The following is a 22,142-nucleotide window of genomic DNA, read 5'->3' on the forward strand; positions in this document are numbered from 1 at the left end:
TGCCAACAAGACAGCAAAATCTTCAATATACATGGAGGACCATTGTCCCCAACACATATATCCTAACATGTATAGCTAACAGCTAAAAAGCCTAAAACACTACACCTCCAAATCAATAGGGGTAGGCATAGCTTCCCTAGACTTTTGTACTTTAGCTGCACCGGAGGGAGCCTTTGGAGTCATCGCCTCTATAGCCAGGGAAGACTACGCCCTAGCAGTACCATGCGCAGCCTCTGCCTTCTTCAACTCCTGCAAAACAACACAAAGCCTATAAACACAACAAACAAAGGACGTGCAACCTAGGGAAAGAACAACAAGCCACAAAAAAGGAGTGGAAGAGAAGAAATAACAAACCTCAGTGCGTCGTGCCTCTGCCCATCTAAACTTTACCCAGAATGACTTCATAAAGTTACGAACGGATGTTCTAACACCACGGGAAGTCGCTACAAGATCGGTCGGGCCATCAAGATCTTTCTCCTTCATGCCTTCGACGTGTGAGCAGACATCCTATGTCAGCATCTTGGAGAAGTTGGTGGTAGAAGATAGCACTCCAAAGTCAATAGCTATGCCAACAAAGTCAGGAAGCTTGAGGAAGTTGGCCTTGATCTAGGAGAAGATGTTGCACACCGAAGGATCAAAAGGCAGTGAAGACGTGGAGCCCCCGAATTGTTCAAGGGCACCCACATAAAGCTCAACTGCGGCTAGTCCAACAGCTTTGGCATCCTCTAGGTGCTTAGTTAGCACATCCACCTGCACCTTCAAGGCAACATCGGACTCCCTCTCGGCGTCCACCGCCTTGTGAAGGTTATCATCCGTCTCAATGGCCTTTAGGGCACGTTCGGCAGCCAATTGATCGGCAGCCTTTGTAACACCCTCGTGTTACACCCTAACAAACTACTGAACCATGTCATAAGCATCATGTTTACGTGATAATGCATGTGATAAAGTGTGTAGATAAATTTCTTGTAACAAAAAATAACTAATAAAAATGCTAAATGAAAGTTGATTCAATAGCTCATGTATATTAAGTAGGGTTAAAAACCAATTTTTCTTGAGCAAAGATACTATAGAACATATATGTGGCACCTAAATAAAGCTTGAAGTACAAACTTTGTAGATGGCAATGCAACCTTTGCTGTAGAAAAATAACATTGCTAGCTAGTCTTTCCAATAGCTTAGAAATGAAACTTGAAATCAAAACTAGCTTAAAGACTTAGAAAATTCTCAAGTTTAAAAATAGTTTGACAACACCGGGTTTGTGAATTTATTCTGAGAAATCTAGTTAAAGATTAGTACTATGTTTTAGTTTTTAGGGGTAGCCTAATATGTTCTCTTGAGCATGGTGAAGGTGGCTTGGTTCTAAGATCAATCATTTAGTTTTTATGGGTGCTTTAAAATTCATGCACGTACTCAGGCTCAGGCCCTTAGCCCTAGGCGCGTGGTCATCGCGCATGGCCGCACATCGGTCAGACAATTTCATGCTTGGTTTGGTTGTGGCTTGGCTACCCTTGGCCATAGTGCCTGCTGCCAGCCGCTGGCCACCACACCCGACGACCACCCTACCCCACCCGCTACTGCACTGCTGCCTAGCTACCCGTCCCCTCCCCACCCCACCTTGAATGGTGCCCGATCGAGCTCTAATTTTGGAGTTTCCCTGCCGTCGAGCTGTTAAGGCCATGTTCGACCGCTGTGGGTGGCAACCCGTTCCACTTGCTATTTGGGCTCAACCTGCTGCACCAATAGCCTCATCTTGACTCCCTCTCCACCTTGCATGTGCCAGTGGAACCTCTACCACCACCCTGACACCGCTGACGTGGCCGTGTCCATCGTGGTGCGCCACCGCACTGCTTGGTCGCACGTGGCAAGCCCAGCTTGGCTAGTCTTCACTCGAACCATCACCTCAGCTAGGTTCATGGTGAGTCCTAGATGCTTACCCGCTACCCTACTGCTCCTTTAGAGCTGTGGCTCATCGAAACACTACCGTCATTGCCACAGGTTGGCCGCCACCGTGGGGGAGCCGCCCTACTTCATCTCTAGTCTTCGAATCACTGCCCATTGTTGTGCGTTGGCACGTAGGTAAGCATCGGACCACTAGATGGGTCGAGGGGTCCCTAGTTGGCCGGCGTAGCAGCCTAGTGCCAGCCAATGCCGTGCCAGCAAGAGCAGAGGAGTCGGGGACCTCTTCGATGCGAAGATGGGTTAATACGAGGGCCTTCTTGCATAAATGTTGTCTGTAGAAATACTGCGTATAGTCGCCATGTTAAGAGAGGATAGCGCGGGGGCATTTCTACAAAAATGCCAGCACACGCGGGCTTCCCACTGTGGACCGCCTCGCGCGTGTGGGCCGCGTCACGCATATGTGGGCCAAGCAGTGAAATCGTCTTTCTTTTTTCTAAATGAATTAGTTATTGCTTTTCTAATTAGTTTCTAAGCTAAACTTGTATATTTAATATAAATTCGTGTAGATGTCTAAAAATTATGAAACTAATTTTATTAGGTTCTTAAAATCATTGTCTACCTGATAGTGTAGTTAGTTCATACATATCTATGTTGATGCTAAGGCCTATCAAATTAGTTGAAAGTACTTAATATTAGTAGGGTAAATATTGTAGGAATTTTTGTGGTAAATTGGTGATAGCTTTAATCCTAAAAAATTTATAGTAGCTTCATTATATTATTATGTGCTTACTGTAATTTTTATAGCCTTAGAATAGACCAAGCATTAGGGTAGTTAATTGCTCTTTGTTTCAATATACATTAAATCATTAGTAGAAATAAAGATATGTCCTTAATTTGTAAAGTTAGGTGTTTGTTAGTTGAACCCAACACTTTGCTTGATGAAGATGATAGTTAGCTTAGTATCTTAGTCATTAGACCTAGCTTAGTAGCTTAATATGTGTATCCTTATTTTAAGAGTTGTTTTGCCTAAATGCTAAGTGTTGCATCATCATCGCATGTATGTAGAGAACGAGTTGGCGGAGATTGTGACCACCGGCGATCATGAGTTCGAGGAGACCATCGAGGGGTACGAGGAGGAGATTCTCGTGTAGGAGGAGGTCCCAGAGCCACCATTGACTGAATTAGCTGACATCACGCCTACCCAAGGCAAGCCCTGGTACATAACCCCTTTTTTGATAATCACTGTATATATATGTTATGTGCATTTACATTATAGGAATTTTATGAAAACCACATGCATAGATATATCTACCTATGAGTCCTACTAGTACAGGTTCGAGTAGCTGCTATGCTTAGATTTTTGGTAGCGTGAGTAACCTACCATTACTCACAATAGGTGATTATTATAATTACTCTCATGATAAAAATAATGAAAGAAAAATGGAGACTGGGCAGAGATATGGTATGGGTATTTGTGGGTGTGACAAGTTGTGTCCCGCGGCCACGAGGCATAGCTTGGTTACACTGTTTTAGGTGATTATTATAATTACTCTCATGGTAAAAATGATGAAAGAAAAATGGAGATTGGGCAGGGATATGGTATGGGTATTGGTCGGTGTGACGAGTTGTGTCCCGTGGCCACAGGGCATAGCTTGGTTACACCATTTTCTCTATCCATGTTGATTGAGGACCATCCATTGCTGTGGATGGTAGTCAGGTCATAGACTTATTATCCTGAGCACATACTTGCTTATGGGAGTGGGAAGGCTTGTTATGCTCTTGTCATGGGTTCTGGCTCTTTTTCGGACCGACTGATTAGAGGTAGAGAAAGGTAGAGGTCTAAGCACCATATTGAGACCAGGTCTCAAGTGTGGGGGCCTAGAGTCTAAGTTTGGATGGGGACCCAGACCCCATGATAGGAGTGCAATGAGTTGGTCTTGTTTATGCCTGGGTACAAATGGGTCGTGTGTTTTGAGGTACTCAGTTAGGATACATTAGTTCGCAAATCGCCATTTTCGTGAAACGGTATGACTTAGCTATGGTCTAGCACCGTACTAAGAACTGGAATATAGAAGATGGTAAATTGGTTCTAATTGCTCAACTCTTGCTTAAAAGTAGAACAGGTGCTTACCTAGAATGGTTAGCTAATAAAGTAATCATGACTGCTAATTAAACTTGATCTTAAGGATGTGCTTCTAGTAATGCTTTTCACAAACAAAAAAGAAAACAACAAACTCATATTGCCTATCATACCCCTTGGAGTCAAGAAACTATTCTCACTAGTCGGGTAAGTCTTGCGAGTACATTGTGTGCTTAGGGTTTATTTTACCTTGTTGCAGGTACAGCTTGAGGTGTAGCTCTTGTGTGGAGGATTCTTCTGGTGGGCATAGACAGATCCTTGTATCGTTTTCGCTATATGTTTATTTTCATTCCGTTGCATAATTATCGCACTCTGAACCATAGTACTATAATAAATAATTCCCAAGAACTCTTGTTGTATGAAATGGACTAAGTATTGTAAGCTCATACTCATTATTGGATTCTGGAGGTAAAATATGGATTGATTCGAGTTCTTTCGTGGGGTGTGCTCGATGGAACTGTCCGATGTAGCTAACTTTCGGGGTGCTTAGTGTCTAGTGAAAGACGAGTGACTCTGAAAGCGTGTTATTTTAGGCGGTTCTACCATAGCCTTTGCACCCTCTACCTCCATGTTTAGGGAATCAACCCTCCCCTATTGAACCTCCAAGTCACCACAGGCAGCGCATGAGACCCCCAACCTCCTCCACAAGTCAGGTCTTCTCGGCCTTAAGAATTTCCAGCTCCTTCTTCAAGGCTTCGATGGCTAGATTGCGGTCGACCACCTCTTGCGTGCCACGCTCTTCGATGGCCTCTGAAAGATAGTGACTCTACCAAGACAAAGGTTAGCCGTAGCACAGCGAAAAAAGAGAGGAAAAAAATGAAATATACCACGCAATGCTGCTCCAAGTTCATCCGTAGTAGCTTGAAATAATTGACATGTTTTAGATGGTGGTAGAGGCAGCCTAAAAGCAAAATCAACCATAAGAAACATAAGATTAAAAGTAGAAAAACAAAAATAGGAAAAGTAACTTCCTATATCATTGTAAACAGCCTCAAGAACATCCGCCCAACCACTTATTGTGCTGTCAAAAGCCCCTAAAACAATAACTAAACATCAGCAAAACTCAAATAAAATGGACATAGCGCAGGAATTGAAAACAACAAACAAATATAACCTTCGCCACCAGCCTGGCCTAGGCCAGATAGCCTGGGAGCTGTGTCCGTAAGCGGAGGCCTTGGAGGTGCCCCAAACCAATCCGAGAAAGATCCACACCCACATGATCATTAGGGTTCTCAGCAGCGTTCCCCTGAGCCTTCGTCAAACCAGCTAAAGCAAGCAAAATAAGTCAAGTCCAGATAAAATTTAAGGCTGACAGCAAGGCACAACAGAGCCAAGTGGCAACTCACCCAGATGCAAAGGGCTCAAAGTAGCATCTACGGCACAAACATCCTCGGCACATTGCGCCATAGGCCAAAATGCCATCCTCTAGAATGGAGCAGCTAGAGAAAGCGCCTCTGCCTCGTCCTTAGACACCTCCACAGTAGGAGCAACCATAGGATGGCGGCGGTCCACGCTGTCGGCCTCCGCATCTTTTGACGAGGAGGCATTTCCACCACTGGCACCTTCGCCCTCGGAGCCAAAAGAATAATCACCCAAAACGTAGGGCATATGTGCCACGATGGAGGGTTTAGTAGTAGGGCCACCACCCATTCCTTGAAGGGTGGTATCGACGAAGTCATCTCCACCAAGATCTAAAGAGGCGACAAAGCGCTTGCCTCCCATTCTGGCAGCAACAGAGCTAGAGCCTCCACCAATGTTCTCTGCAACCTCATCATCATTAGCAGCAGAGGCAGTAGTATAGGCATCGGTGGAGGTGACAACAGAAGCGGTCAAGGTCTTTTGTTTCTTGCTGACGACCTTGGACGCACCAGCCCCCTTTCATTTCTTCACCTCCACCGCAGCAGTGGTGTTCTTGGCGGCGGCCTTCTTCGCCTTGTCCTCCAAGGATTTGTGCACCTTCATAGGAACATCATGTTCCTCGTGGTGGATCCCAAACTCTTCAAAAACCATGTTAAGCTAGGGCATTGTCCCAGCAAGGACCTGGTGCTCCAGATACTCTTTGTCAGACATTTCGTTGAGTATCTCACGTGCCCCCGCCTCAGTGGACTTTACCAACTTCTCAGCAGCCCGACCCTCCATCTTCTCAAAGCCAAACCAGGGGAAGGGAACCCCAACTCCTTCGCCAAAGATAGGAAGGTTAACCATCTCAATAGTCATGGCGGGTCTATTCCTGCCAAGCGGCCAGCAGTTAGCTACCACCATTTCCTCCACTAGATCCTAGCCTTCGGAGTACCGATAGGCCAAGGCAAAAGCCTTATCGCAGGCTTCGTGCCCCTCAGAAGTCCCTAGACCCAGAGTTCCTTGACTCGAAGGCTTCATTGGGGTCATCACAGACACCAACGGATAATGAGTATTCTTCTTTCCATCCGAGCCAATAGAAGTTAAGCCCCCGGTCCTCATGTAAAACCAGTACTGCATCCAATCATTCGACCATTTGTTCTTCTGAGCGAAGGAATTTTCTAACTTCTCGCCCTTCTGATTCCCCGTGGCATGAATGCGTAGCTCCCATACTAGGATATTAGCTGGTCTTCACCAACCCATTTGGGCTGGCATTGGAGTTTGTAGTACTCACAAAAAGTACCAACATTGGGCTCCGCACCATAAGACAAATAGGCCCAACAGAATTTACATTGGGCGTGAGGTGATGTAGCTGTACCTCAAACGCTTCTAGGACTTGACAAAGGAAGCGGGCCGCTGGAAAACAAAGGCCGTAAATGAAGAAATCCCAAAAAACCACGGCATCAGCGGCCTATGGCTTGGGAACCGTGTCACCTTCCGAAGGCTTCACCTTGGCCTCACCAAAACAGCCCAACTTCCGCTGCTCTTCGATCATGTCCGTCGTCATGAGCGAAGGCTGAAGTCTCATGTCTTGCTCGGGCCGGCCATATCCTTTGCCTCCTCTACAGTTATGAGATCTGCAAGAGAGGCTTCAACACTTTTGAGATCCTCCACTAGCTCCTACGCCTCCACACTGGCAACCATGCACTCCTCAAAGCACGTGGACCACCCAATCGCCTTAACGCCGAGAAGACGGCGGTACGGACTGAAGAAACTAGCCCGGTGGGGAGGAGGACTAACGGGAGAAGCCACTACCAAAGCGTTGGCCAAGAACCAAAGGGAGCGAAGGCTAAAAGCAAATAGGTGAAGGCCAAGAGCAAGAGTGAAAAGCTTGGAAAGCAAAAGCTGGGAAAGCAACAGCATGATCGATACAATGCAACCTTCACCTACTGCCCCCTTATATAGCCCCCGCCCTGCCACTTCAACTTTAGGGGCCAACGGTCACATCCGTTCAAAATGTTTTGGTTCTAGAGCCACGACAGTGAACCAAACGGCGACACGTCACCAGCGCAACGGCCTAATTCAGGCAATCCAGGGAGAAAGGGGGGAAGCCTCCGCATGCGCAAGATCCTCCGCGCATCAGAACCTAAGGATCAGATTTGGAGGACAAGGCCCGCCAGCATCAAACCATGCCCTCAAGGGGGGAACTATTGGGACACGGTTATGAGTCGTGGAGGCTCCAAGGCTCGTAGTGGCATTAAGAACTAACGATTAACAAAGTTCTGTGAGCGTTGTGCAGGCGAAGGTGCCCGAATGCAGCCAAAGGCAATGGCTCTGGCGACATAGGCGGAGGCTACGGTTCAGGCGTCGGTGCGAAGGCCCTGGCGAAGGCAACTCAGGCGGAGGTTCTAGGAGCCAGGGAAGCTCCTACGAGATAGCGGTGCTGGGCCGTGGGCCACATACGGACTCACAGTAGCGGCCCAATAAGCAATGGAGGTTGAAGAAGAGGATACCCAAACTACCCCGGGTGGCTTGTATTAGCATAGGGATATACCGAGAATGTACCACGGCCGTCCGAGGTAGAGTTGTAATACGACGCATTTGTAAGCAGTGCCCTATAAAAAGGAGGAACAAATCATGTAAGAGGGGGAGGTTGATATATACATTTATGAAACTCTAATTGAGCTTGGGCCCACCTTCCACTTCTCATACCGAAGGTCCAGGACATTCGGCTAGGCGAAGGCCTTTCGTGTCCTACCTGCTGGAAACCCCGGTTTTCCAACCGTTTTCAATAATTACTCCTAAAATATAGAAGACAATAATTTTATAATAGAAATCCTATATTATTTTTAAATTATCCTAACCAATTTTATATATTCTTTCTCTTTTGTACATTTGCATCAGGAACCCTTTTCTACTCTTTATTCTTTTCGACGCCCTTCCACCTTGGATTGGCAAACAGATATGCGCGTGGAAGATGCATGCATATATCCGCGTGTTTGGTGATTTTTTTAAGTGCCAAAAGATTAGGAGTTGGGATTGGGAACTCTTGGAGATGTGTTTCTTCTATTATTGGCAAAAATCTTAGATTAGGAGGCTTTATTCAGAACTCTTGGAAATGCCCTGATATGTGAATATGTGATTGAGGTGTACATAAGTTAATTCATTTAAAATGTCATATACCTTGGTGCAAATTTAAAATTCTTTGATACCTTGTATTTTAAGACGGGTGGGGTAATAGTTTGAATCCTAACAATACGCCTACTAAAAACGAACGGAGAGACAATTCCTATCCAATCGAAAGCCTAGAAGGCTAGAATGTTATTTGCTCCGAAAATAAGTGTATATCTGAGTGCATGTAACAGTAACTCCTGCTGCTAAGTGGGCACCAATTGTTTTCATCTAAACCTCACATCCTTTTTAAATAATGATTATTTCTTTAATTTCTTCACTTGGCTATATATGCCTCCGGTAGCTTCTGTTTTGGTTATTGACAATATAAAAACACATATATGGTGTGCGTATATATCATTAACATAAGACCCTTGTTAATCCATGGTCGAGCACCCAGGCATGTGAAAGGCGTGCGTATATATATCACAATTGTATGAGCTGATCGAGAGCTTCCTAATGGCCCGTAAAAACGACATTGTAGTCTATTGTGACATAAATAAAAAATAATAATTTGGATACTAGGGAAAACGAACGATGGACAATATAATAGACAAATCCCACCATGTTTAATTTGATACCCTTAGTCGAAAGTGGAGTGTGTCATTTCAGCCAAAATATATAAGTGTATCTGAAGTCCATGTGATAGTGACCCTACTGCGCTTATTGGGCATCAATAACTGCAATAAGGCCAGGCTCAGTGAAGATTTCATAGGTGTTTTATGACACTAAATAAGCTAATACGGCATAATATAGATGAAAAGAGAGATAATGAAAATTTTATAATGAAATAAGCTTCAGAGGATAAAACTTGTCTATACATTGTTTCTAGCACAGAGAAATCTTAGAATCTGAAACATATATTATAAAATTCCCACAGAGACTGGCCTAATGCTATACCGCTGGTAGCTTCAGTTTTGTTAAGAACTAATATAAAACACATCTCTGACTCCACATATATCATGTGCTATTATGAGTTGTGACCTCTTAATGGGCGGGAATACATACGACATTGTCGTTTATTGTGATGTACGTATACATGTCGGCGCAAGTATAGGTCGAACGTCATATTTGCAGTTTATTACAGAGAGAGCAACCGAGAGCACATCTCGTGTCACTATACACTAGTATTAGTCTCAATTCCGAGAGAAGTAAATAATTGCAACCAAGCTATATAACATATACTAGTAACAATTTGAACACGGTTAGACCTCCAAAGTAACGACAGCGTCATTTTGGGTACCAAAGATACAAGTAGTGTCAGATAGAGATAGGAGATTTCCAACTTTGAAGGATCAAGGAAGGAATATTCATCTTTGTAGTGTCAAAATATAAGGATCTGAATTCTCTTCCTAATAAAATATGTGTAAAGACCAAACAAATAAAGGACGTGCATACGGCCGTGTCTCCAGTGCTGGATCGAGCATGGAAAAGATGCATGCATGCCGTCGTCGTGCAGCAGCTAGCTAGTGTTAAACCATTCGGATCGTCTAGGTAGGGATCTAGCCGGGGTGCATGATAGATCAAAGACTTAGAACTAATTCTAGTACTACCAGAGGAAAAACAGAGAGGGCTAGTTGAGATCTTAGGACCTGACACCGCTGAAGGGGTAGATCCAGAAGCCTCCATCGGGTTCGCTGTCGTAGGCTGCGTACGGGCAGCGACGGTCGGTGAAGAGTCGGTGAAGTCCGGCGAAGGGGTGCGGTGCAGTGAAGCCGACGGTGATGACAGTGGCGTCTTCCCATCGCTGGCTGCGCACCCTTGCTAGATCGGACTTAGGGTTTGTTGGTGGGGCGGATTGGCTCACGGTGAACCTCGTATCTTGAGCCGCCGGCCCCCACCACTTTATATAGCGCAGTGCGACGGGGGGCCACCAACCATGTAGGGTTGGGCGCCCCCGATCAGGGCGCGTGACCAAGGCCCAATAGGCCGTTAGGCTTATTGGCTGGGAGATCAATCTAACATTCTCCCCCTCGATCTCACACTATTACTTTTATCTTTAAACTTTAAACTTTAATCCTTTTATCCTTACTCATTTCTTCATAGATGATGCATAGAGCATGTTTCATCGTCACGGTCAATCGCCGATAGATGTAACAACTACAATGCACGTCTCTGATCTGAAATAGTTACTTTAACTTTTGGGCCCTTTATAGTCTAGGAATCATAGGCTTTCCCTTAAACCCATGCCAGCTACATGTTCTCTGAATACGTTGGGTGGTAAGCCTTTTGTAAGCGGATCCGCGAGCATCTTTTCAGTACTTATATGCTCAAGACTTATCATTTGATCCCGGACTTTATCCTTCACAACATAATACTTTATGTCAATGTGTTTGGCAGCTCCACTTGACCTATTGTTGTGAGCATATTGTACTGTTGGATTATTATCGCAGTATAACTTCAGTGGTCTATTGATGTCGTCAACCACCTTCAAACCGGGTATGAACTTCTTTAGCCAGTTCACCTGGCCTGTTGCCTCATAACACGCTACAAACTCGGCATACATTGTGGATGATGTAGTGACGGTTTGCTTTGAGCTTTTTCATGAAATAGCTCCCCCTGCGAGAGTGAATACATATCTAGACGTAGATTTTCTATTATCTCCCGCATAATCAGAATCTGAATATCCCACTATATGGAGTGAATCAGATCTTCTATATGTCATCATGAGGCCTTTCGTTCCTTACAAATAACGCAAGACTTTTTTTACCAATTTCTAGTGTTCTATTCCAGGATTGCTCTGGAATCTGCCAAGTAACCCGGTAACAAATGCTAAGTCAGGGCGCGTGCATACTTGAGCATATTACAAGCTTCCGACAACTGAAGCATATGGAACCACTTTTATTTGATCGATCTCATATTGGTTCCTGGGGCATTGAAAATCCCCATATCTGTCGTCCTTCACTATAGGAGCAGGTGAGGGACTACATTTGTGCATACTAAATTTCTTTAAGACTTTTTCTATGTATGTTTTTTTGTGACAGTCCTAATACCCCTTTTCTTCTATCTCGATGAATCTTGATCCCTACAACGAACGAAGCTTCACCAAGATCTTTCATATCAAATTTTGAGGACAAAAACTTCTTTGTCTCCAGTAGTAGACTGACATCACTGCTAGCAAGTAAGATATCATCCACATACAGGACAAGGAAGATAAACTTCCCATTCTTAAACTTTGCATAGACACAATTGTCCTCAACATTATCTTTAAACCCAAAATTCTTTATTGTCTGATCAAACTTCAAGTACCACTGTCTTGAAGCTTGTTTTAATCCATAAATGGATTTCTTTAGGCGGCATCCCAATCGTTCTTTTCCTTCCATGACAAAACCTTTTGGTTGTGCCATGTAAACATTTTCCTCTAAGTCTCCATTGAGAAATGTCGTCTTTACATCCATCTGATGTAATTCTAAATCATAATGTGCCACTAATGTCATTATGATTCTGAAGGAATCCTTACATGAGACTGAAGAAAAGGTCTCATTGTAATGAATCCCTTCTCTTTGTGTAAAGCCTTTTGCCATAAGTTGGGCTTTATATCTCTCTATATTCTCTTGAGAGTCAAGTTTTGTTTTGTAGACCCATTTACAGCCTACTGTTTTGGCTCCTTTAGGAATTGTCTCCAAATCCCAAACTTTATTTGCATTCATTGATTTTATTTCATCTTCCATGGCCTCAAGCCACTTTGATGAATGATCACTTTTCATGGCTTCTTCAAATGAAGTGGGATCATCCTCTATTTGAAATTCTTTAGTGTTGTACATTTCATAATCAGCAGGAATAGCTGATTTTCTAACTCTTTGAGACCTTCTAGGGGCCTCCTCATTTGGCATATTTTCTATTTGAGGCTGTTGTTGCTCCACCTCATGTGTGGCAATAGGTTCTATACTGAGGAACAGGTTCCTCATCATCATTCATTGTTACCACAGGCGGAATAACAACAGGTGCTGGCACCACAGTGTCTTATACTGTCGGTGCAGCAACCGCAGGTAGTGAGAAAAATGGCTCATGAATTATCGGAGTGGGCGCATACACCAGCTTCTCTTCAAGGTCAATTTCTCGAGCTACCATGCTCCCCCTTATCAATTCATCCTCTAGGAAGACAGCGTGTCTCGTTTCCACAAACTTTATATGTCTATTTGAACAGTAGAAACGAAAACCTTTTGATTTTTCTAGGTAGCCAATGAAATGGCAACTCACTGTTTTGGGATCTAATTTCCCAATATTTGGGTTAAATACTTTAGCCTTAGCAGGGCTCCCCCACACACGCAAGTGGTTTAGTGAGGGTACTCTTCCTGTCCACATCTCATACGGTGTTTTGGGCACCGACTTACTTGGTACTCTATTGATAATATGAATGGCGGTTTTTAACGCCTCCATCCACAGACTCATCGGTAAAGTGGAGTAACTTATCATACTGCGCACCATATCCATCAGGGTACGATTGCGTCTTTCAACTACTCCATTCTGCTGAGGTTCGCCCGGTGTGGAATACTGGGCTACTATGCCATTCTCCTGTAAGAACCTTGCAAAAGGTCTAGGAACTTGGCCATATGGGATATGCCGACCGTAGTACTCTCTACTACAGTCAGACCTGACTATCTTTATCTTCAAATTGTGTTGCTTTTCAACTTCTGCCTTAAATATCTTAAATTTATCCAATGCTTATGTTCTTTCTTTGATTGGATAAATATAGCCATAACGGGAGTAATCATCTGTTAATGTTATGAATGAATCAAAACCATCCACACTCTTTACAGGAAAAGGATCACAGATATCTGTGTGAATAATCTATAGAATTCTTGCACTTCATTTGGCATCTTTCTTAATTTTCTTTACATACTTTCCTTTTATGCAATCTCTACATTGTTCTAAATCTGAGAGCTCTAATGGAGGAAGAATATCATTCTTAACTAGTCTTTCTATTCTCTCCCTCGAAATATAGCCTAAACGACAGTGCCATAATTTCGACAACACATCGTGAGCTCTCTTTCGTTTTCTGTTTGCATTGTTCGATGAGGATACATTCTCATTCACATCACATACGGAATTCACATTTTCACGAAGTGATAACAAATAAAGCTCGTCTTGTCGGAAGGCAAGACCAATACATCTATTATTAAACAATATCTAACATTTGCCATTTCCAAAATGGCAATCATAACCATCATGGTCCAACTTTGATACACTAATCAAGTTTCTTTGCAAAGAAGGTACATAAAGAACATCTCTAAGAAAAAGTATGAAGCCATCAGCAAGCTCTAGCAGAAGATCGCCAACGGCCTCAACATCTGCTTGTACTCCATTTGCGACTTTAATGAAACTTTCGCTTCTTTGCAAAGTTCTCATCGAACGGAATCCCTGTAATGAATTAGCAACATGAATAGTTGCACCTGAATCAATCCACCAAGTAGATTTTGAAAACTTGACATACAAGGATTCATTTACGAACGTAATAATGGTCTCACCTTTATTTTTCATAATCATCTTTGAGAAATCGAGACAATTCTTCTTATAATGTCCCGTCTTCTTACAGTAGAGACACTAGTCTTTATCCACTAAGGAATTGCTTGTTCTGAGACTATTGCATGGGACCCTTTCCAGATGACTTAGAGGAAGAGTTGTTATTATAGTTCTTTTTCTTATCTTTTAGGTAGTTGACAGTACCACCCTATGAAACTTTTATTCTTTCCTTCTCCTGCACACACATGGCTATGAGCTTTTCTAAATCCCATTTTTCAGGCTGTTTAACAACAAAGGTGTCAAATTCTTTGGGCAAAGAAGCAAAAATCAAATGAATAAGAAACTCATCCTTGAGTGCCAAATCCATTGGTTTGAGCTTAGATGCCAAATTGCTCATTCTCAGTATGTGCTCTCTAATGCCACTGCCACCACCAGAGTACCTTTCTGTGACCAGCTGCTTGATCAGCTGGGTTGCATATGTCTTTGAAGAGCCAGTGAACTGACTCTTTATTCTTTCTAGGTACTCTGTGATCGTGTCATAGTCTGAAATTGAGCCCACTATTGCAGGCTTAATTGTATTCTTTATCACAGCCAAACATTTCTTATTGGCTGTGACCCACTTTTATGTTCAAGGTCAAAAGACATCTTTACGGGAGCAAAGTCCCACTCTCTGTTCTGCCATGCAGCATCAGTCTCATCTGTCTCTCTCAACAGTGCCACAGATTTTTTGGGACACGGTGTGATGACTACCCAGTCCACCTCAGCCAATATGAAGGTCGAGTCGATCTTTTTCTTTCATTCAATGTAGTTATCCCCTTTTAGAGTAGGGATCTCTTTGATACAACTCATCAAGTTGTATCCGCCTGAAAACACAATTCAAATAGTGTGAGAACACAAATAATAACGACAACAATTGCATGCCTTAGTTCAACGTTGGTCAAAATTAAAACATACAATTGTTTTATACATTAAATTTACATCACCGTTGGGCAGAAATATAAATAATGCATAACAAAAACCATAATAACATCAACATTATAATATTGCTATTAATCAACGTTGGTCAGAATAATAACAACATTATAATAACTGTAAAAATTATCTATGTTTCAAAATTAAATTCTCCCGTTGGTTCGAATTTAATAATGAAAGCAACAATTTTTAAGTACGCAGCGAAAACTTTAATAAATCTTTTAATTCTATTTTCCAGAAACTGTTACAACACTTTACTATTCTCTGAACAAAATTGACGTTGGATCAAAATTGTACAGATTTCAACATCAAAATTCAATTTGAATTTATCAAATATGAATCAAATCAGTTTCTGGAAAAAAAATTATACTGTGCATTTGGCCCCGTCCAGCAGCATTGCTCGCGGCCCAGCGCCAAAAGCCCGTTCGCGCAGACACGCGCGGCGCCTCCCCCGCGCCCAGGTCGCAACCTGGGCTTGGGCCGGGAATCCGGCCGAGCAGCATCGCCTGCTTGGGCCAAAAGAGGCCCGAGCCGCGGCGCGGTGAATCTTGATCGTCCAACTCGATCGGACGGTCGGCCTTCATTTTCGCTGGATCAAAACCAGCATTCGCCGTCGCTCCCTGAACCCTAACCCTCATTCCTTTCTCTTTCTCTTTGCCTCACTGCTCTCTCTTCTCTCCTACCGTAGCACCGAGCGAGCGAGCAATCCACGGCGAGAGCAAGCAGCGAGCCCCGGCGCCGTCGCTGGCCCCCTCGCCGGCGTGCGCGCTCCCCAGCGGGTGAGCGCGCCGCCGTCGAGCGGCCTGGCCACGGCGCCTCTGTGGTCGAATCCCGATGAGCAGTGCCCCCGGCCGGCCTTTCTTTTCCCCGCGCGCCGGCGTGACTACAGTGCCGCGCAACGGCGAGGTAGGCCACCCCCTTCCCTTTCTTCCCCTTTCTTTTGATTCATTTGTTCGGATTTCATCCGATTTCCTGATTAGGGTTAGGGTTAGGGTTTGGGATGGCCACTGTTTTTCTTTTTCCCCGATTTGATTTCTTCACGGGTATGATGTTCGGTTTCCGGATGAAACCATGTAATCATCTCTGTCCCAAAACCCGATCTAGGGTTTGGTTGTATCTGTTCTTCACTTTTCCCGAACCCGAGCTAGGGTTAGGGTTAGAGTTTCATTCATCCGAATCAAAAACTTTTCTCAGATCCGAAAGGATCGAAGTTAGGGTTCAACCGAACCCTTTGTCGGCCGAAGCCCCTTTCTAGTTTCTAAAACCACACTGGATTTCTAATCATCTTTTCCCTTTTCTAATTAATTCATCCGTTCTAGATCAAAACCCTAGAAAACATGCTCTGGTACCATTGTTAAACCATTCGGATCGTCTTGGTAGGGATCTAGCCGGGGTGCATAATAGATCAAAGACCTAGAACTAGTTCTAATACTACCAGAGGAAAAACAGAGAGGGGTAGTTGAGATCTTAGGACCTGACACCGCTGAAGGGGTAGATCCAGAAGCCTCCATCGGGTTCGCTGTTGTAGGCTGCGCACGGGCAGCGACGGTCGGTGAAGAGTCGGTGAAGTCCGGCGATGGGGTGCGGTGCAGTGAAGCCAACGATGATGATGGTGGCGTCTTCCCGTCGCTGGCTGCGCACCCTTGCTAGATCGGACTTAGGGTTTGTTGGTGGGGCGGATTGGCTCACGGTGAATCTCGTACCTTGAGCCGTCGGCCCCCACCACTTTATATAGCGCAGTGCGACGGGGCCCACCAACCATGTAGGGTTAGACGCCCCGATCAGGACACGTGACTAAGGTCATAGGCCGTTGAGCTTATTGGCTGTGAGATCAATCATGGATCCGGCCGGACTCTCACTTGTTGGTGGTTATTGGAACGGATCGCGTGACGACGTGACCGGCTGATCGGTCGACCTAATACTGCGTGTGCCGTGTGCCCCGCCGTCCCGGCCGAGCCGCTCTCGATCGATCGCGCGCGCACGGGGCCTGGAGCTGGCGGAGCCCTGGAGACGACGAGTAGGCAGCAGTCGTCCTCGCCTCATTGTGCATTATTGACTTATTGTGCCTGTGCAGCCATCACGCGCGAATAGTAACGCGCGCTGGTACGTGTAGATAGACGTCGCTTGGGCGTACAGAACAGAAGCCCGCCGGGCCGGGGGCGCGATGCGGCCGACGCACCTACTACCCGGCCGCTTCGATCGAGCTACAGAAGCTCCGTTTACGCGTCCGAATTCGATCGAAAGGGAGACCGTACCGTATGTATAGCGCGATATCACCGCCGTGAAAACGTAATAGGCATCGGGCCGGGGCGGTCCGCGCGCGTACAGCGGTCTGAATGGCAGGTGTAGGAGTAAAAATCAGCCGACCTACCTCGTGGTTCACGATCGAGCCCGGCCATTCGCCGAGCCGCGATTATTACTGCAGTCTTCCCGGCGGCAGCAGCATCAGTATTGGAGATTAATGGCTGCACAGGCTTTTTGCCAGCGTCGAGGCTACTGTCCGCCCGCGTGCACCACGAGTATGGTGCAGGTTTTTGTCCGCTGAATGCTCACGAGTTAGAATGCACATGCAAGCGGAGGCGGCCATCCTATTGGCGCCCAAGCTTATATCATATTACATATCATAAAAATATATGTACCTACAAGGCTAGCGCGTCCCCTTTAATTTTCTCAAGATCCGTCACTGCGTGCAAACTGCATGCTTTGGTCCGGTGAATGGTGACTGACAGATTGACTGGACAAGTTAGGGCATCTACAGCCCTATAGACAGCTGATGTCGGTAAGTAGACAACTTGTACAGTGTTTGTCGTTCGTTTAAATGTCTATCTATCTATGATCAACTGTAAATAAGATCTATATATGCTATTTTATTGCTTATTTTTAATATATACCTATATCTATCTATGATCAAGCGTAAATAAGCTGTATGTATGCTATTTTATTGCTTATTTTGATATAAGTGATAAGAGCATCTCCAAGAGTACCCTATTTTATCTTCCCAAAAACATGTTGTTTTTCAACTCCTAAAAAGGTATTAGGAGGAATAAATAAGATCATCTCCAACAGTTTGTAATAATCTACTCCTAAAATAAGAATACAATTTTGCATCAGGAATCCTATACTATTTCTAAATTATCCTAACCACTTTTATAAAGTGTTTCTCTCTTGTACATTTGCATCCGGAACTATTTACTGTTGTTTATTCTTTCCACGTCCTTCCACCTTTAGATTGGCCAACAAACACACACGGGGAGGGAAGATACGCGCGACTCGGAAGCGCGTAACTTTACGCGAAACAGTGTGACTTTTTTCAAGTTCTAAAAGATTAGGAGGATGAATTAGGAGTTGTTGGAGAGGGTCTTTTTCTCACCTTGCTAAAAAACAAGGATTAGAAAAGGGATTTAGGGAACTCTTGAGATGCTCTAACAAACATAAATAAGATAATCATCTATCTCTAATAACAAAGAGGCAAAATTTCTTGCACATCTAAATTTTCGTCCAACCTAATATTCCTGAAGTGACTCGACTTCGGCTTCTGCGTGTTCTAAGACTTCCTGAATTGAAATTCTATTCGAATCAGCCCGAGCGTCGTCCTGGCGTTTTGCGTCCTAGCTGGAGCCAAAATGAGGAACATAAAAGGAAAAGAAAAACTGAAATGAAATAAGAAAATCCCGGAAGGAAAAAACACGGGAAAGACACGGAAAAGGAACACAGGACGGAAAAGGGAAAATATGGAAGAAAACCGAAAAGAAAAAGGGAACTGAACATAGAAAGGAAAAAAGTAAGCGTGAAAAATAAAAAAACGTGAGAAAATATACACGAAACCGAAAACATAAAACCAAAAAACCAATCGGAACACAAAAGAGAAAAAAAAAACAATCGGAACGCAGGAAGCCAACAGCATGCCGACACGAGGGGAACGAAACGAAAACCAACTGGACACGGGAACATAACAGGACCCGTGAAAGAAACACCAGTGAAAAGACGAAACAAAAGAAATAAAAACGAGGTGGGAAAAAAGGGGGAAAAGACAAGAAAAGAAAAGATATAAAATGAAAAAGAACTAAATCAGGAAGCTCTTTGTGGTTTAATTTTGAGGTAGGTAAGATAAGATTAAAGTAAGATTTGTCTAATATGACCGTAAACTAAAATGTTGAGTTGTTTGCTATCCAATCCTGTCTAAATTAATATGTTTCTGCATTTTACACATGTACCGGTGCAACCCTGACGAGTGCCACCACATGTAAAATAGAGAGAAGTCTCGGTCTTGTCATAATCATCCCAGTACTTTATATATCGGCAACTAATTTCTTGTTGACTTGAATCAAATGTTAGAATAATGCTTTTATGGGTCTTCATCAAAGGAAGCACAAAAATTGATATTACTGTAATAATACATGTATACTATGAAAATTATACGATTAAATATTTTTGTGTTGTGCATGGGAAAAAACTTTCAAAAGTGTACTTTTGTATACAAAGACGTGCTATGATTGATATAGGTTTAATAAAACACTATCATATTATTAGCATCATTAACTTATACTATGGATCACAATAAATTATAGCTTTAAAAGTAAAACATAAATAGATGTATGCAGTTCCTGTTCTTGTTTCCTTTGAATATTTGATCGCTTATTTTCTCCCATCCCAACGCACGGGTATATTTGTTAGTAACAACAAAAATATTAAGAATCGTCAGTACAGTAGATATTTTGTACATATTCGTTATATCAAGCTGGGCCAATCTTCACAAAAGCATGATAAGATGGTTCCGATAGTACTGTACGTATGTAGGAGCATGCAGTCTACCTATTGTCGCGCCAGTGGCAGGCTTTGGGGTTTGCACTTTTGAGCCTCTCAGGTCTAGCTCATCAGTCGGCACAAAGTTGTGCATGTAATATGTATACGGAGTACGTAGTACTGCCTTCGAATAAACGAGTACTCCTAGTGCGGAAGTGCTCCTGTGTCCTATTCCGGCTTTCAGCGGCACAAGAAATTTGCGCACACGTGATCAGGTTATCCCACCGTCCAAAAAAGAAGGGTAGTTTTTCTTTGTAAAGAGTTCCGCGCTTTTAACTTTGATCAAATATATATAAAAATATTAATATTTATAGTACACAATTAGTATTACTAGATACATCGCTGAATTTATTTTTATAATAAACTTATTTATTGAAGACACAATTATTGTTAATATTTTTTAAAAATTTAGTCAAACTTAAAAAAATAACTGGCATGATTATCATAAAGGCACTTGTTTTGGGGACGACGATGCCTACAGCAGGGCTCCACCGTCGGTAAGTTCTGGGAGCCGCCCCCTTGGTCGCCTCATGAAACCACGACCATTCTCTCCCGTCTCATTTAATTGCCTCTAGGAAGGACTAATTTTCAAAAAGGACGCTAAATAGAGAGCCTAATAATGACCGTTGTACGTGCCCGTAGAATGCAGCTGCAAGCGGCCATCCTATTGGCGCGCAAGCGAATTTCATTTTGTGTGTGCCATTGATCCCAGGCAGCCAGATGTGCAATGCAACTATGCAAGGGGAATCTCTTGCAGGGCGAGGGGAGGGTGTTAGCAAGTGAATTCTTACTCTGGGTAGTAGTAGAATTCTTATTCTTATCGAGAGAGGATGACATTAGAAGTTGAGATAATTTTCTGATTTATTTCTCACACAAATGTCATGTCAACCTGAGGGTTTGGGGATACATATTTATAGGCTGCTAGCCAATCAAGCATATGCCAAGATGCTATATGCTAATATGCTGTCCTAAAACAGATGTTGTCCTATATGCTAAGATATTGTCCTAGACAGTCAAGGATGTTGTCCTAAATGCTAAGATATTGTCCTAGGCAGTCAAGGATGTTGTCCTTCATAGGCAGCAAGACCACCATGCGGCCACAAGGACCATATGCTGCAGTCCCACAAAGACCAGCCAACACAGAGATTTATCACATCATTCTTTCCCTAAGTCCTGTGCGTCGTCTTGTGGAAAAGTTGAACCATCCTGGTCCTGTAGCAGAGCTCAAGGAACTTGATCCTCCCAACAAGCTTGGTAAGCAGATCTGCAAACTAGTCCTTGGTGTTGATGTAGCTTGCCTTGATGCTCCCTTCCTCCAAACAGCCTCGGATAAAGTGGTACCTCACCCGGATGTGCTTACTCCGTTCAGGGAAAACGGGGTTCTTTGCCAGGGCCAGAGCGGGCTTATTGTCCATCCTGAGCTCCACCGCTCTAGTGTCTCTGCCGAGGAGATCACCAAGCAGTCGAGCGAGCCAGAGCGCTTGAGTCGAAGCGGTGGAGGTCGCTATGTACTCGGCCTCGCAGCTAGATAGGGCCACCACCTGCTGCTTGACTGACTGCCAGCTAACGAGGCACTTGCCGAGGAGGAAGAGGATCCCGCTCGTGCTCTTGCTGGTGTCGATGTCACCGGCGTGGTCGTTGTCGCAGTACCCGATGAACTGTGCTGCCCCAGCGCACCTAGGGTAGTAGAGGCTGTGGTCGAGAGTCCCCGTAACGTAGCGAATGATCCTCTTCATAGCCTACTGGTGCTCCGTCGTCGGTCGCTGCATGAACCGACTAACGTAGCCAACAGAGAATGCCAAGTCCGGCCGTGTGTGGGCGAGGTAGCGAAGGCTCCCCACAAGACGCCGGTACTGCGTAGCGTCCACCTCCTCCGTTGTGATGTCGTGGCTCAGCTTCAGCCTCTCCTCCATCGGAGTGAGAGCTGGGTTGCAGTCGGTGAGCCCAGCTAGCTCAACGACGCGCTTGGTGTAGGCGGTCTGTCGAAGCGTGATCCTAGAGTCATCCTGGTGCACCTCAATTCCCAGGTAAAAGTAGAGAGGCCCCAGATCACTCATCTGGAAGGTGGCCTTCATTTCTTCCTTGAATGCCGCCACCTTTGCATCCTTGGTGCCGGTGATCACCAAGTCATCGATGTAGACACCCACCAGCAGAGCATTTCTTCCACTGCCCCGTCGGTAGATGGCCGCCTCATGCGGGCTTTGCTCGAAGCCCATCCCCTTTAGCGTGGAATCTAACCTGGCATTCCACGTCCTTGGTGCCTACCGCAAGCCATAGAGGGCTTTGTGCAGGAGGAGCGCGTTGCCCTCCTTGCCGGGGATCGCAAATACCGACGACTGGTGCACGTAGACCTCCT

General features: G+C 44.4%; 1 protein-coding gene across 1 annotated transcript; it reads right to left on the reverse strand.

Moving 5' to 3' along the window:
* Positions 1 to 21,525: 21,525 nt before the first annotated feature.
* Positions 21,526 to 21,861, reverse strand: LOC136466560 (uncharacterized mitochondrial protein AtMg00810-like). Its single transcript, XM_066465006.1, has one exon. It carries the CDS (start codon positions 21,859 to 21,861, stop codon positions 21,526 to 21,528), a length of 336 nt encoding a protein of 111 aa, XP_066321103.1.
* Between the last annotated feature and the right edge of the window lie 281 nt (positions 21,862 to 22,142).

Source organism: Miscanthus floridulus, chromosome 1, assembly GCF_019320115.1.
Source record: "Miscanthus floridulus cultivar M001 chromosome 1, ASM1932011v1, whole genome shotgun sequence".
NCBI lineage: Eukaryota > Viridiplantae > Streptophyta > Magnoliopsida > Poales > Poaceae > Miscanthus > Miscanthus floridulus.